This window comes from Crocodylus porosus, unplaced genomic scaffold (genome assembly GCF_001723895.1).
Source record: "Crocodylus porosus isolate Cpor-Errol unplaced genomic scaffold, CroPor_comp1, whole genome shotgun sequence".
Classification (NCBI taxonomy): Eukaryota; Metazoa; Chordata; order Crocodylia; family Crocodylidae; genus Crocodylus; species Crocodylus porosus.
This window is the reverse complement of record NW_017728886.1, coordinates 219,569,762-219,584,012: the sequence shown is the minus strand read 5'-3', so window position 1 is coordinate 219,584,012 and position 14,251 is coordinate 219,569,762. Positions and strand designations below refer to the sequence as shown.

General features: G+C 43.3%; 1 protein-coding gene across 1 annotated transcript; it reads left to right on the top strand.

The window, feature by feature from the left end:
* Positions 1 to 5: 5 nt before the first annotated feature.
* On the top strand, positions 6 to 3,126 carry HEY1 (hes related family bHLH transcription factor with YRPW motif 1; the record flags this gene model as incomplete). Its single annotated transcript, XM_019544167.1, has 4 exons — positions 6 to 74; positions 164 to 247; positions 323 to 404; positions 1,298 to 3,126. Coding segments are annotated over 4 exons (816 nt in total), but the record flags the coding sequence as incomplete, so codon positions are not given.
* Positions 3,127 to 14,251: the final 11,125 nt, after the last annotated feature.

Below are 14,251 nucleotides of genomic sequence, written 5' to 3'. Positions count from 1 at the left end.
CCCTGAGCCCGGCCGCGGGGGCGCTGTCGCCGGCCACCGCCTCGCAGATCCTGGCCAGGAAGCGGCGCCGAGGGGTGAGTGTCCCTTGGTCCCCGGTCCCTGCCCCCGGCCCCGGTCCCAATCCCAATCCCAATCCCAGTCTCCCTCCGCGTCTCCCCTGCAGATCATCGAGAAGCGGCGCCGCGACCGCATCAACAACAGCCTGTCGGAGCTGCGGAGGCTGGTGCCCAGCGCCTTCGAGAAGCAGGTTGGTGACCCCCGACCCCTTCCCCGGCTGCGCATCCGGCCGTCGGCTGCTTTCCCTGGGTCTCCCCTCCTGCAGGGATCGGCCAAGCTGGAGAAGGCAGAGATCCTGCAGATGACAGTGGATCACCTGAAGATGCTGCACACGGCCGGCGGGAAAGGTAAGGTCCTCTCAGGTGGGGGCGGCAGGAGGAAAGGTCACAAGCTGCACCCCCCCAGCTGTGGATGTGGCATTTGCAAGGGGGCGAGTAATTCAAGCTCCCGCTTGTGTGCGAGAGAAGGATGGCCTGTCTGGGGACTGCCTGGTACTTGCCTGTGGGAGCTCCTTCGAAAAGCTCAGTTGCAGCCTGTAGACGCTTACTCTTTGGGACAGTGGCCTGCTCTCCCTCTCTAAGGTTAGTCAGAGAGAAGTGGGGCTGGAAGAGACCCCCAGAGGTCATCTAGTGCCACACCCCGGTTGTGGCAGCCCTGTGGGAAGCAGTGACTGTCAGCCTCTTGGAAACCCTTTTCTCACATGCGGTCTTTCTGTTTTTTGGCATCTTTGGCAATTCTGGAGAAGGAAAGGCGTGGGGAAAAGGGGTCTCGGTGTCACAGGCTGGAAGGGTCAGAGAGGGGCACCAACCCAGGCTGCAGCAGGCAGAGCCTGGGCAGGCCGGGAGCTAATCTGTAAGTCCCCCTTGGATAAGCTGCACGTGTGTCATCTATTCTGTGGAGATTTCACCGTTCTGTGGCTTTGCTGCCATTGGGGGGGTGGGGTGGGGTGGGGGGGACCCAGAAAGAACAAGTGTTTTCTTCTCCTGGTTATGGGCCACGTCAGTTTGCACATGGTGAGCTGAGACACTCAGTACCACAACACAGGTGTTAGGAAAAAAAGCTTGTTAGACCCTAGAAGACCTGGAAAGCTATCCTGTGTTTAGGAAGGTTATAATAGCATAACCAGCATGATCAAACGAAGTGTGCTTGCAGGGGAGGGTGTAATGTTGGAATCAGTGGAAACCACATCTTAACACACCGCTGCTTTTTTTTTTTTCCCACCCCCCCTCCTTTCTTTCAGGCTATTTTGATGCCCATGCTCTTGCTATGGACTATCGAAGTTTAGGGTTTCGGGAGTGCCTGGCTGAAGTTGCCCGGTACCTTAGTATTATTGAGGGCTTGGATGCTTCTGATCCTCTTCGAGTTCGACTTGTTTCTCACCTGAATAATTATGCCTCTCAACGGGAAGCAGCAAGCAGTGCACACACTGGCATTGGACATATTCCTTGGGGCAGTGCCTTTGGACATCACCCTCACATCTCTCACCCATTACTACTGCCTCAGAATGGGCATGGTAACACCAGTACCACAGCATCTTCCACAGAACCACATCACCAGAGCAGAATTGCTGCTCATGCTGAAACTTCTTCACTGAGAGTGCCCCCTAATGGCAGCATTGGACCAGTGCTCCCTGTGGTCACCTCTACTTCCAAACTGTCTCCGCCTCTGCTCTCCTCCATGGCATCTCTGTCTGCGTTCCCCTTTTCGTTCAGTTCATTCCATCTGTTGTCCCCTAATGCACTCAGCCCATCTGCACCAACGCAGTCAGCAAACCTGGGCAAACCCTACAGACCATGGGGGACTGAGATTGGAGCTTTCTAAGGACTCGTGATGTAGTCTGGGGACAGGGGGAAAGGGTCTAATAACCCAGCTGAGCTGGGTTTATGCCAGTTAGTTTCAATTTTAAGTTCTTATATAACTGAGACAAAGGTACAGTTTCAACTTTAAAAATTTGTCTAAAAGCTAAAGTGCTTCAGGTTTTTTTTACATTTTGTATTAGTGGTTTTTGTTTTTTTTTTAATCTAGTTGCTGAAGCTTGTCCAAAAAGTAAACTGAAATAGTGGATGTTAACACTTATGATAGGTTTGTGTGGAATGTTCAACTCACTCTGTAAACAGTTTGTCTCAAATGATTCCATTTTGGCTAAGTACCTTGGACCCTTTTATTTTTTTTAAAGTTTTTAGTGTATTTCTGTCTATTGTTAGCAACAGCTTTGTTTTGTTTTGCTTTACTTTTCCAAAACCACTGTTCTCAGCATTAACATAAACTGTGTTTTTTGTTAATATTTTGACATTAAGATGCTCTATAAGGAAATTCTTTTGTAAACTATATTCTGAGTTTTTTATATTTCTGAACAAAGCGTTGACAAATCAGATTGAGCAGCTTTATACAAGAGTTCTGTGTTCACTGCAGTGGTTAGATGTGTCTGGTGGTCTTAACCTATTCTCTTGTGGAGTTCTATCCACATCACAGAACCACTGCACTATTTCTTTTGGCATAAAGGGCAGCTTTTGCTCAAGAGCAGACTCTCTACAATAGCAAGGGTGCTACAGATCAAGAAGAAGTTGAATTGATGTGGATTTAATGTGGGAGCTTGGAAAGGAACATATACGAGTGCCTGGCATTTTCCTGACCAGAGCATCCTAACTTCATGGGCCCAGATGGCAGCCTTTGTCACCATAACAAAATTCTGTTACTGTTATTTTTAATTGAGATCACAAACTGTCTTTTAATACACTTCAAATTTACATCTAAAATGAGTTGTGGTATTTAAACAGCCAATGGAATGGTACAGTGGGCACTTGTTCAATGCATAAACTTGTTACTTAACAAATGTATTATTTTAAATGGTCAATTTTCTAGTGTATTTTATTTTTGAGGAGCACTCCAATGTGATTCCTCATGTTTTATAAAGGTTCTACTACATCCTTGTATATATTTTGGTTTGGTTTCTTGAGACTTGCATTCTGAACAGGTTTATTCTTTAGTGGATTCCACTGAATTGGGTTTGATTTTGCTCTTGTACTTGTGTTGTGGCTAAATAAAGGAGAAAGAACTAAGTGTTGAATTGACATGTTTGTCTGGTATGTCAGTAAAGAAACCTATTGCTCCAGGTATTATGGGGGGAGGGGTTTTTATTATTTTTATTTATTTGGTCTCTTAGCTAGTACCATGAGACTTTCTACTGCCACTTAGTATGTTGTGCTTTGTCCTAGAAAAAGGCTTAACAGAATTGGTCTTAAGATTGCTTTTTTTTTTTTTTTTTTTTTTTTTTTTTTTTTTTTTTATACATTTATTTTCTCTTGATTGCTAAGTCCCCAAGTATAGGAGTAGAGAAGACAGCACAAGCCCTGGAGAGGAGGATGAAGTTGACCTGGCCAGCATTTGAATGCTTTTACCTTTTTAAAGTTAATATTTGAAAACCTTTCACTGCCTAATTTGTGAGGGTTTTATCTTGCCTAATTTTCTAGGAAGTGACCAAGTGGGTGAAATCTTTGCAGATAAATTTTTAAGTTCAATTAACATCTATCATGGGTACAAGGCAGGGCCTTTTACTGCAGTGTTAATACTATGTGCAACTTTTACTGAATGTAATAATATCATGGTATGTATGTGCAAATACCTCCTTATACAAAAATCCAGGCCCTGTTCCTTCCTATTGCTAACATTCTAGACTTTTGCACCTGCAAAGCTTGAAGTCCCTGGAAGAGAAATTTTTAATTCTTACCCATGCATTTGAATACAGTGCATAATTCTGTCTGGAAATGATACATCTTTGTTCTGGGTTGACTGCCAGAATAGTGGCAAAGCCCTCTGCCCCTTGGGAACGGAGTGCTTTGTTGTTTAAAAGGGACTCTCTAGCCAATTAAGGAGTGGCCTTGACTGGAGCCTACGGGTTGTCTAGGCTTCCTCAGAAAAAGAGTTAGCTTGAGGCTTGGGAATAGTAAGAAGGAAATTGGGTCCATAACCTTTTCCTGGGCTGCTAGGCTGGAGGGAATAATTGCTAGACACAAAGGCAAGGACAGCAAAATTGACTTGCAGGTGGAAGTATGTAGTTTGCTGCCACTGAGAAGTTATGGAATGCAGGATGTCTGCATGCGCATGAAAGAAGCAGCTGAAAATTCAGATCCTGGTTTCTCTTTCACAGATATCACTTGTGTAATTATGCTCTACCTTGTCCCTACTATGTTTGCTGCCACATTAATAAATCCCACAATTATTCAGAAAAGCCTTTAAATGTTAATAAATTAAATTGATTCAAAGCCTCTTAATGCTTATTTCATTCACATAAAAATGCCTGTGCCTGTTTTTAAATGGATGGCTCTGTTGTTTGGATGGAGCCATGTAATTACTTCTCTCCCACTGTCCTAATATTAAATGGACTGAAGAATTCCAGGCTACATTTTAAATGTGCCACGTTGGTATTTGTATCTTAAGCCAGTCTGGGCTCTTCCTGTTATTGAAAACAGAAGCAGTGAAAAGCATTTCTTATCCTCACTTTCTGAAAGTAATGTATTTCTTAGAGGTTCAGAGCCCACCAACAGTGCTTTCACAGTAGGATGGCATTATATCAAGGGATGTTACAGTCATGGTGCATAGAACTTCATGAAAGCCTAACTGGCAGGGAAAGGATGCAGCAGGTTCCAAGAGATGAGAAACTAGTCTGTATGCTAGCAAAATGGGGTTCTATATCTAGCTGTGCCACCAACCTGAGCAAGGTACTTAAATTTTCCTTTTTCCCTAGCTGGAAAATGGGGATAGCTTGTCAATGTTAGTACATGTCGCTAAGATCTCTAGATGAAAACTGTTATATAAGCAGTAACCACTACTATTTCTATAAAGTATATTTTCCCCTTGCTACATGGGATGACATAAAATGAGAACCTTATCAGGACGAACAGGAAAGGCAAAATAGACTTAGGCTGAGAGAGACTTATGTTGCTGTTCACTAGCAACTGGTGGCTGGTCAGGATGATGGCACTAAATGAGCTCTGTTAATTCCTACTCACCAGAAAATAATTATAGGGGCATGAGTTAAAATGTGAGTGGGATGAAGAAAAAGATGCAGCTTTGACCTGAACACAAGACCCCTAAATATATTCTAATGCTTCTGCTTTGACCAGCTTTATTCTATATGCCTGTTTAAAGGAAACAGAGCTCAGTGTGAGACATGGGATGGTACAGAGAACTTGGATTCCTAGGAGTTGCCGCATAGAAAAGATTTTTTGGTGCAGAAAGCAGATGTGGGGTTTAAAGGAAGATTATAATGTTTGGTCAATGTTGTGTAAAAACTTTGTAACTTTGGACATCTAGTCTGTATTGGTACTGAGGAATAGCTAATGGAGTGACAAGCTCACCTTTGGACAACTGTGTTCGTTCCCCCCACCATCAGTTGTTTCTTAAGAGAGTGTATTGCTGGGCTAGTCCCTTCTTCTGATAACATGGCTTGATTTATTTAAAAAAAAATCCTGGTTATCATTCTCTTCATTTGTACATAAGTAAGTGCACCTCAAGATGACAATACTCTTTAGAATATTGCTTAGTGATGGGAAGCTGGCCAGATTTTTCCAAGGAACAAACAAGTCAAATAAGAATAGATAAGCTGAAATCCTGCTTCCTGTATATAGCATGGATATTCACAGGAACCTCCTGCCAAAAGCTGCTGGTTTGGATAGTAATGTACTCTCCCTGCTGAACTGGAAGTCAGTATTCAATAAGGTGTAGGTTGAGGGCTTGATGCTAAAAAGTAACAGAAACATGTTACAAAGGCCCTTTTTAAGGCTTTATGTGAAAGGGCTCCAGAGATGGATTGTGGCGACAGTACCTTGATGCACTAATGTAAGTATTTCATGTGCAAATATTTGAGGAGTGCTGTGCGCCATGATTTTGACTGAATTCTTCACTCTTCACTTGGCCAGGTAATAAATAAAAATTAATACTGGGATTTTCTTTTGGAGATGCAAGCATATACTTGCAATTGAGCAGTTCTAATAGAATAATTAAAACTTGAAACACTAGCATTGAATGATATACAGACACATTATAGTACATATTCGAGACAGATTATCATGGGAGTGAATTGCCCATATTCTTTCTGTTATAGTTCTTCAGTAGCATAGCTTGTTTTCTCTTGTCCTTTCTGGTCCTTTCTGAAGTGCTAACTGTTTAACAAATTCTATTTGTTTCTCATATGCTGTTTAAAATCATCTCGCATGTGGGACTAAACTGCATCCAACCCTATCCACCTCCACTCATTTGTCCAAAGGGCTCTATAAGGGCTGCCCAGACTCATGCTTTGAGGAGCTCATTCTGCTACCAGGTTTCCCCTCTCCAAGGGCACCTTGCTGGCAAGAGGATGGAGAAACCAGTTGGAGCCATATTTCTACAATGCCTTCCCATCCCTAGGACAGTTTGAGCCATGGTATGTGGACTTTTTCAAAAAGCCAGTCACTCTCCTATTCCTGCGCTGATCAAGTCAGGAAGAAAGTATTGTGCCTCTCAAGGGTGATGTTCAGGAGCCTGTAACATCTAGGCTTGTTTCCTATAGGTGATAGCAGTTGGATAAATGCCCTCTCTACAGGACTATTTCTCTATCATGCTCTTTTCACAGGAAGAATATGGGGGAGTGGAAATGACAGAAACAGGACAGGCTTCAATTAGGAAAGCCTTCCAGGGAGAGGACTGAGCATACGCTACTGGGCTGCAGAGAAGTTGAAGTGAGGGGAACACCTGAATGAGGAATTTCACCAGTTGTGATAAAAAAATCTAAACGAATTGCCAATAGGCAATAAAAGAAGTTGCTTGCAGTTCATAAAGGACCCAGCAGAGGAGATAAGGTGAGTTCTTTATAACCAACCGTAGCTTTGTTCAGTAAGTCCAAAGCAGGTAAGCCACATGCAAAAGCCCAGTAATATTATTTAAACAGTCAGGAGATAGCACAAATGTTTGCTTTCATTTAATTTGATAGGTTGTCTCCCTGACTGACGGGCTACCTTCAGGAAGAACTGGCTAAAAAAAAATGTGAAAATGACTTGGTGGTTGCAACAGTGGTGAACTAATTTTAACTAGGATGAAAAAAAGTGAATTGTGGCAGGTGCATAAACCAGAAGACCTAGATAGTCAGTACATTTACACTGGTGAATGTTACATTGAGTTTGCATCCTTATTTAATTGCATCAAGATCGGGAGCAGACAGGCAGGCAGCAGGAATCAGGAGCAGGTGCATAAGCTGAACTCAATAGGTACTATTGAGCAACAACAGCACTTTAAAGTGTAGCCTGCTTACCTTGTGCAAATGGCTACCCTGTAATAAGCTGTGGAGAGGCAACACCTAACTGGGGTGTGGACATAAGAGGCTTGGAGCCCTTTCAAAAGGGGAACACTTTTTCATCTAGGGTTAAATTTGGAGTAGTTTGAATCGCTCTCATTTGGTTCACATATAACTATTAGAACTACCAACTATTGCCTCCCCCTCCCCACCCCTTTTGATAGGGTTCAAAGGATTCCTGTGATCATGCCCTAAATCAGTGTAACTTACCCTTATACCTTTGATCTTCACCTGGGTTTGGTGAAGTTGCCCAATGCAGGGACTATGTGGTCTGTCCCCTCTGTTTTTTACAGTAATGTAAAGTCTTCTTACACTGATGTAAACATGTAATCTGTCCAGGATTTTAGACTAATATATGTGGAAATACATGGCATAAAAGTTGATATGTACTGAAAATTATCTATACCAGTTGCTGTTAATCAACCAGCATTTTTCAGCCTTTTCCATCCAGGCAGTGTTTCTCTAAGTGTGGTAATATTGGTCATGTGTCAGTCCTCCATTAAGATTCTGCAGTAAATTAAAAGGGGTATGAACACTATTAAAGTGACTGTTAGAATTTTATCTAAACTGGAAAAATAAAGCCAATTTCTTTGAGGGAAGAGACTAGGAATGTACTGTAGGCAGGATTTAATTTTTTTTTAACCCAGTATTACCATTAAATAATGTCTTACATTCCGAAGCTTGTCTTACTCTGTCCCAACTATACAGTTAATCCAACAAAAGATATCACACTATGAAATTCTTGCTTCTCGAAGTAATATAAAGAAGGCAATGTAAAAATAGGTGTTGCCTTGTTTTAAAAAAATGAATAGGTATAAGGATATGAACTTTTCTGCATCTGTCTATGATAGATATAGAAAGACGCTGAAGGGGTTCCTGAATGTATTAAGAACAATTTTACATGTTATATGGCAAACTGAACTATTTTTTACTTTGCAAGGAAAACATCAGTTAGGTGAACAATGTCCCCTATATATAATGTAGATGCCTAGCTGTCTGTAGATTGCCCCTTTGAATTTTCTTTGGGATCCATTGCGTCTTCTGTTAAGAGGAAATTATCAACAACAAGAGGAAATCCTGTACTAGTACTGAATAGTCCTTATTCTAAAGGTACTTCCCTTCTTGTGGGAATTGTATATAATCAGAACAACACTCCATAAAACAGATGAATTATTTTAGAAGGGAGACGGGTCAGTCTCTTTTTTTTTAAAGTCTGACGTTATTGTACATAAGAAAGCCAATTGTTATATTGGATGACATTCTTACACAAGCTGACTGTTCTTCAGAGAGGTGGGGCAAAGTTTAAGGCATTGGTTACAGGAAGCTTTTACTCCTTGGAGACTTTCATGTTTTCTGGAGTACACAATGACAAATCAATGCTAAAATTACTTTTTTTGAAAGTGTACCCTGTGTAGTTCCAAGTGATTAAACTTTGTCCTGTTAAGAGCTACATTTGCTGGAGAAATGCATACACTGGAGCCCATCAGCTAACATCCACTGAATACAGCATAGCAAACTGATCTGCACATCAGTAGCCACAACTCTTGTACAGGACGTGTGGACTACACAAGTCAAGGATTTGTCCTCAAGTGTTCTAAACTGAGTTCTTTGCCTTGGAAGATTTGCTCTGTTTTTTTTATAATTGAAAACAAGTGAAAGCGAAGGGCTGGCATTTTCCAAGGGTTGCCGTGAGTGTAATGAGGAGTCTAAAATGGTTGAGAACCAGTGCTCTCATAGCTGTAAACAGAGGTTACTCTCACTCATTCCCACCCACAATACCAGAACAGTGTTGTGAGATGCTAGAATGAAACCAGTACTTATTAAAGGAAACTAAAAGGAGCTCTCTTATAGCTTTAAAGTCCCTTTTCAGGTTTTATTAACCAGACTTTTACCTTTCCTTAGGGCAGTTGGCTAGGTTCCCTGCTTACTGATGTTGCCCACACTGTGTAATATGGCTTAGTGTTTTGCACAATACAAAACAAGCCCAACTTCTCTGATCTTGCCAGTTAGGTAACTGCAGTCTTGCTTTTTACCTACCACAACAGCAACCCTGCAGGCATATCATTGAGCTACTGTGGAAGAGCTGGCTGACAGCAGCAGGAGTCCAGACTAAGGGAGTACTCTGCTCCTAGGGATAAAACTGACATGGTGAGCTTAGAAAAAAATCTCCCTGCTCTTGCTTAACAGAATTAATGCCTTCCTGCTGTGCCTTTGAGTTGGTCTGACTTGATGCATCCATAAGTGAATTATGAGGAGGCCCTTTAGCCTCCATTTTAACTCTCCTTTTTACTGTAAGGAAAACATGTCTTGTTTCCAGCTTTTGTGCTGTGTGAAGCAGCCCTTCTTTCATTGCCACATATGAAACATGCCCAGTCTACTCCAAAGAGTTGCTGGGAAAGCCATGATTCAGCTTTTATATGACAATCCTCTTATTTTCCTGGAGTCAGTGGGCAAACGGCCTGTCTAGCTAAACTATTATACTAAATCGTTAACTCTTAAGTCCACATACCCTGGCCAGGAGACAGATTACGCTCTATTGCATTTGACATCCCCACCTGAATGAAGCAGAAGTCCCGTGTGCTTTGATAACTGTGTTTGAAATCTTTCATTGAAAAAGGTTAGTGAAGGGTTTGTTGAAAGCTGCATAGGACTAGTGCAATTTGTCTGCACTGTAAGGACTGTGAAGGGAATAGTCTTAACCCCTTTGGGAAGGGAATAATAATGGCAGTAGAGTTTTATATACACACTAAATCCTGTGCTAAAGAAATATTCAGGTTGCAAGGCCAAGTGCTCAGATGTTAGAAAATGGCAGAGTTAAGTTTTCCTGTACAATTTTAATTCAGTCCCCCTGCATGGATATATTATGATAGTCTTTCAATACGTGATCAATGCTATACTTTTTCACATGACCCTTGCCCCATTCAGTTTGTAGGATGGGCAGTTTGTTAATGAGCAGCTATTCATTATCCTAGTTTCTCTTCATTGTTCCATCCATGACCCTTGCCTTATTAGATCCATGCTATTTGAATCCTGCTCTGAGGACAGATTTATTAATTTCATCACTGCTCCTACTGATTTTAGATGCAGCTGTGAGTGGTCAACACTCCTACAAAACACACTTCTTAGTCTCAAATCAAGTACCCAGAAAATGAGGTTCACATAGGTAGTTAGCACATGAAAAAAACTATGATTTCACTGACTTGTATCATATAGGAGCTTTGTAGGAGAGGCAGGAGTCAAATCCATTTCTTCAATGCAGCATTCTGCAGCTATCTGAGCAATGAAATGATCCTTTCTCTTTCCTTCCTCAGTCATGACAAATGTTCCATGTACAACAGGTTCCTTCATTACCTAACTCTGATCCATTTCCAGGGTGGATCTATCCTGTGCAAGTGAATAAGGTAGAAGTCCTATGACAATTTTGCTATATTATATATTGTTATATATCATCATGCAGACATAGGAATATAAATTAAGGTTGCAGAGGATTTCTAGCATTCCCAAACTTTTGTGTGCTTGACTGTGTAACCTGTTCTTGTAATAGGTTTTTTTTCTTTTTCTTTTTTTTTTGTCAAAGTGAAAGAATAATTAAAAAAAATAAAACCATGTGGGTGTCAGCCCCAAGAAAGCCAGGAGCAATGGTCATAAACCATCCTAGAAGAAGATTTAAGACTGGATATAAGGAAAAACTTCTTCATGTTTTGTGTGACCAGACTCTGGAATAGACTCCCACCAGGGCTGGTGCAGGCACCTAGAGCACTTCGAAAGGAGACTGGATGCACACCTTGCTAGGGTTATTTGACCCCAACAGTCTTTCTTGCTCAGAGCAGGGGGACTGGACCTGATGATCTCATGAGGTCCCTTCCTGCCCTAAACTTTGGTGAGTTTGTGTGAATCTGTGAATACGATGACACCGGAATTGGAAGCTTTACATCTACCAAACTGTCCCCTCCCCTGTCTGGTATATGCCACTTGTGGCATGCGTGCTGCAGATTGGCCACCCCTGCTCTACATGGTCTAGTACTCAAGGGGGAGGACACGCACATTGTCAGAAGGTTAGTTGGATTTTTGCAGACAGCAGGAGTCTAGTGAGGCCCAGGAAAGTCAGGGTCCATCCCAGGAGCCGAGGGGTATACCCTAATGGGCACAGACTCCTCTGCCCAATTCCTCTTGGAATTGCTTCATTCAGATCTAATCTGTCCCTGTCCCAGCCTAGTCTTTTTCCCACCTATGGCTCCATTTCTCCATCCTGTTGTCCTTGCCTACCCATATTGTACTGTGCTCTGATCAGCTGGAGCTTATTAGAGGTTCTGTGTAGCTGTTTCTTGCAGCTCTGTATATCCCCAGTTAATTCACAAACCCCCATCAGTGCGGTGGGGCCAAGGGGAAGAGGGACAACGGTTAGTAACCTAACCCTGTAAAGTACCACAGTTTGATTGTATCTAATGACTGCTCCATTTGGTGCTAGCATGCACAGGTGAAAAATTGTTTCATTTAACCCCAAGAGTGGCTATAGTACAGGATAGGAAAAGAAGAATATTGTTATTTATTCTTTGTCTTACCATAGCCCTTGGGAGCCCCTGGCTGATGAGGGCTCTATCTTTACCAGCTGAAGAAATAGACTGTTATGTAGCTGCTGGAGACTTATGACACAAGGTCTCTCCTCTTACATGAGTGGTACAGCTCTTAATACTCTTGGACCCAAGTGTGCTTTCCCTCTGCTTAAGACTGCCTAATTTTTTGGAGTAATTGCTTGTTCTCTTTCAAATCCTTCTATATTTTAGCTGCATGGTTTGAGGGGAGCTCTTAGCACAAAGTGAGCCACCTAGAACGCTGGTTCTTGACCTTCTCAGTCTTGAGGCATGGTTCAGAAAATGCCAGCTCTTAGTTTTCTAGCACCCCCTGTTATAATTTTATAGTTTCATAGTTGGTAGGGTTGGAAAGGACTTGAGCAGATCATCGAGTTTGACCCCCTGCCATGGGAGGAAAAAGTATGGGGGTCAAATGACCCCAGCAAGGTGCTCGTCAAGCCTCCTCTTAAAGACCCCCAGGGTATGAGGCAGCACCACTTTGCTTGGAAGTTGGTTCCAGATCCTAGCCGTCCTGACAATGAAGTAGTGCCTCCTGATATCTAGTCTAAATCTACCCTCTGCCAGCTTGTGACTGTTATTTCTAGTCACTCCTGGTAGCGCTCGGGGGAACAGGGATTCCCCCAATGCCTGCTGGTCCCCTCTGACTAGTTTGTAACAGGCCACTAGATCCCCCCTCAGCCTTCTCTTGTGGAGGCTGAACAGGTTCAGGTCCCGTAGCCTCTCCTCGTAGGGCCTGCCCTGCTGCCCCCTGATTATGCAAGTGGCCCTCCTCTGGACCCTCTCCATGTTGTCCACATCCCTCTTGAAGTGCGGTGCCCAGAACTGGATGCAGTACTCCAGCTGTGGCCTGACCAGTGCCGCATAGAGGGGGAGGATCACCTCCTTGGACCTGCTTGAGATGCATCTGTGGATGCATGACAAGGTGTGGTTGGCCTTCCTGACTGCATCCCCACACTGCCGGCCCATGTTCATCTTGGCATCAATGGTGACTCCAAGATCCTTTTCTGCCTCTGCGCTGATGAGAAGGGAGTTCCCCAGCCTGTAGGTATGGTGCTGGTTCTTCCTCCCTGGGTGCAGCACCTTGCATTTGTCACTGTTGAAACCCATCCTATTTTCATCTGCCCACCCCTGTAACCTGTCTAGGTCTGATTGCAGCCTATTCCTCCCTTCTATCATGCCCACATCCCCCCACATCTTAGTGTCATCAGCAAATTTGAACAGTGTGCTTTTTTACCCCCTTGTCCAAGTCACTGATGAAGATGTTGAACAGTGCGGGCCCGAGGACGGAGCCCTGGGGAACCCCACTGCCCACATCCCTCCAGGTCAAAAATGACCCATCCAGCACCACTCTTTGGTTTGCATCCGATGCTCTCAGTGCTAACACTATGTGGCTGCTCAGCAGAACACTTCAACATGCAAATTCTAAATTCAAGCTCTGGTGGCTACTGTGTGTGTGTTACTTTGCACGCTACCCAATTTTTTTACTAGTCCCCTTAACACTGCTGCAGCTAGGCACCAGCCCCCAAGATTAAAGTTCCACTCTGTTTTGCAAGCTCTCCTAGCAGCCCCTTTTTAGATCAGATCCTTTCAGCAGCAACACTTCAATGCCCGAACCCCAAATTCAGGCTCAGGCATGTGTCACCTCCCCTCCCCCATATAGTTATGGATACCATGGGACACCCTTCATGGCTGAAAGCATTCCCCCTACACCAAACCATTGATTGAAAACAGCAACTTACAAACATAAAACTTTATAAATAAATACGTACAGCAAAAATACCCATTCCCCACCCCCTATCACAAATGTCACCTTTGTGTAGTCTTCTGTCTGCCTTTCATAAAAATGACAACAGGGAGGGAACTCTGTTCAAGAAAAGCCTGGTGTGCTGCAGGGGAAGAAAGAAGATAATCGGGTTTGTCCCATGCTCCTAAATTCAAGTTTTCTTGCCTCCCCTTACAGCAAATTTTCTGAGCGATACATCCTCAAGTCTTCTGTGAAAATACCTATGCACTTGTTGCCACTAAACATCCATCTACAGGGGACTGTGTGGATGCATTGGCCACCAAGCAATGCACAGCTGGAGGGCAATTGTGAGAGACATGGCAGTTAGTTTGACATATTCACACCTACCCTAACCAAGTCTTTCAGTGTCGGCCCATTACTGTATCCCCAAGCCCCTCCACAACAGAAAAGTTACCATCTGCTGCTCTTCTGCCCCTGGCTCCTGGTCCCATCCTTGCTACTGATGGTGGTGGGGCTGGAATGGGTGTGCTT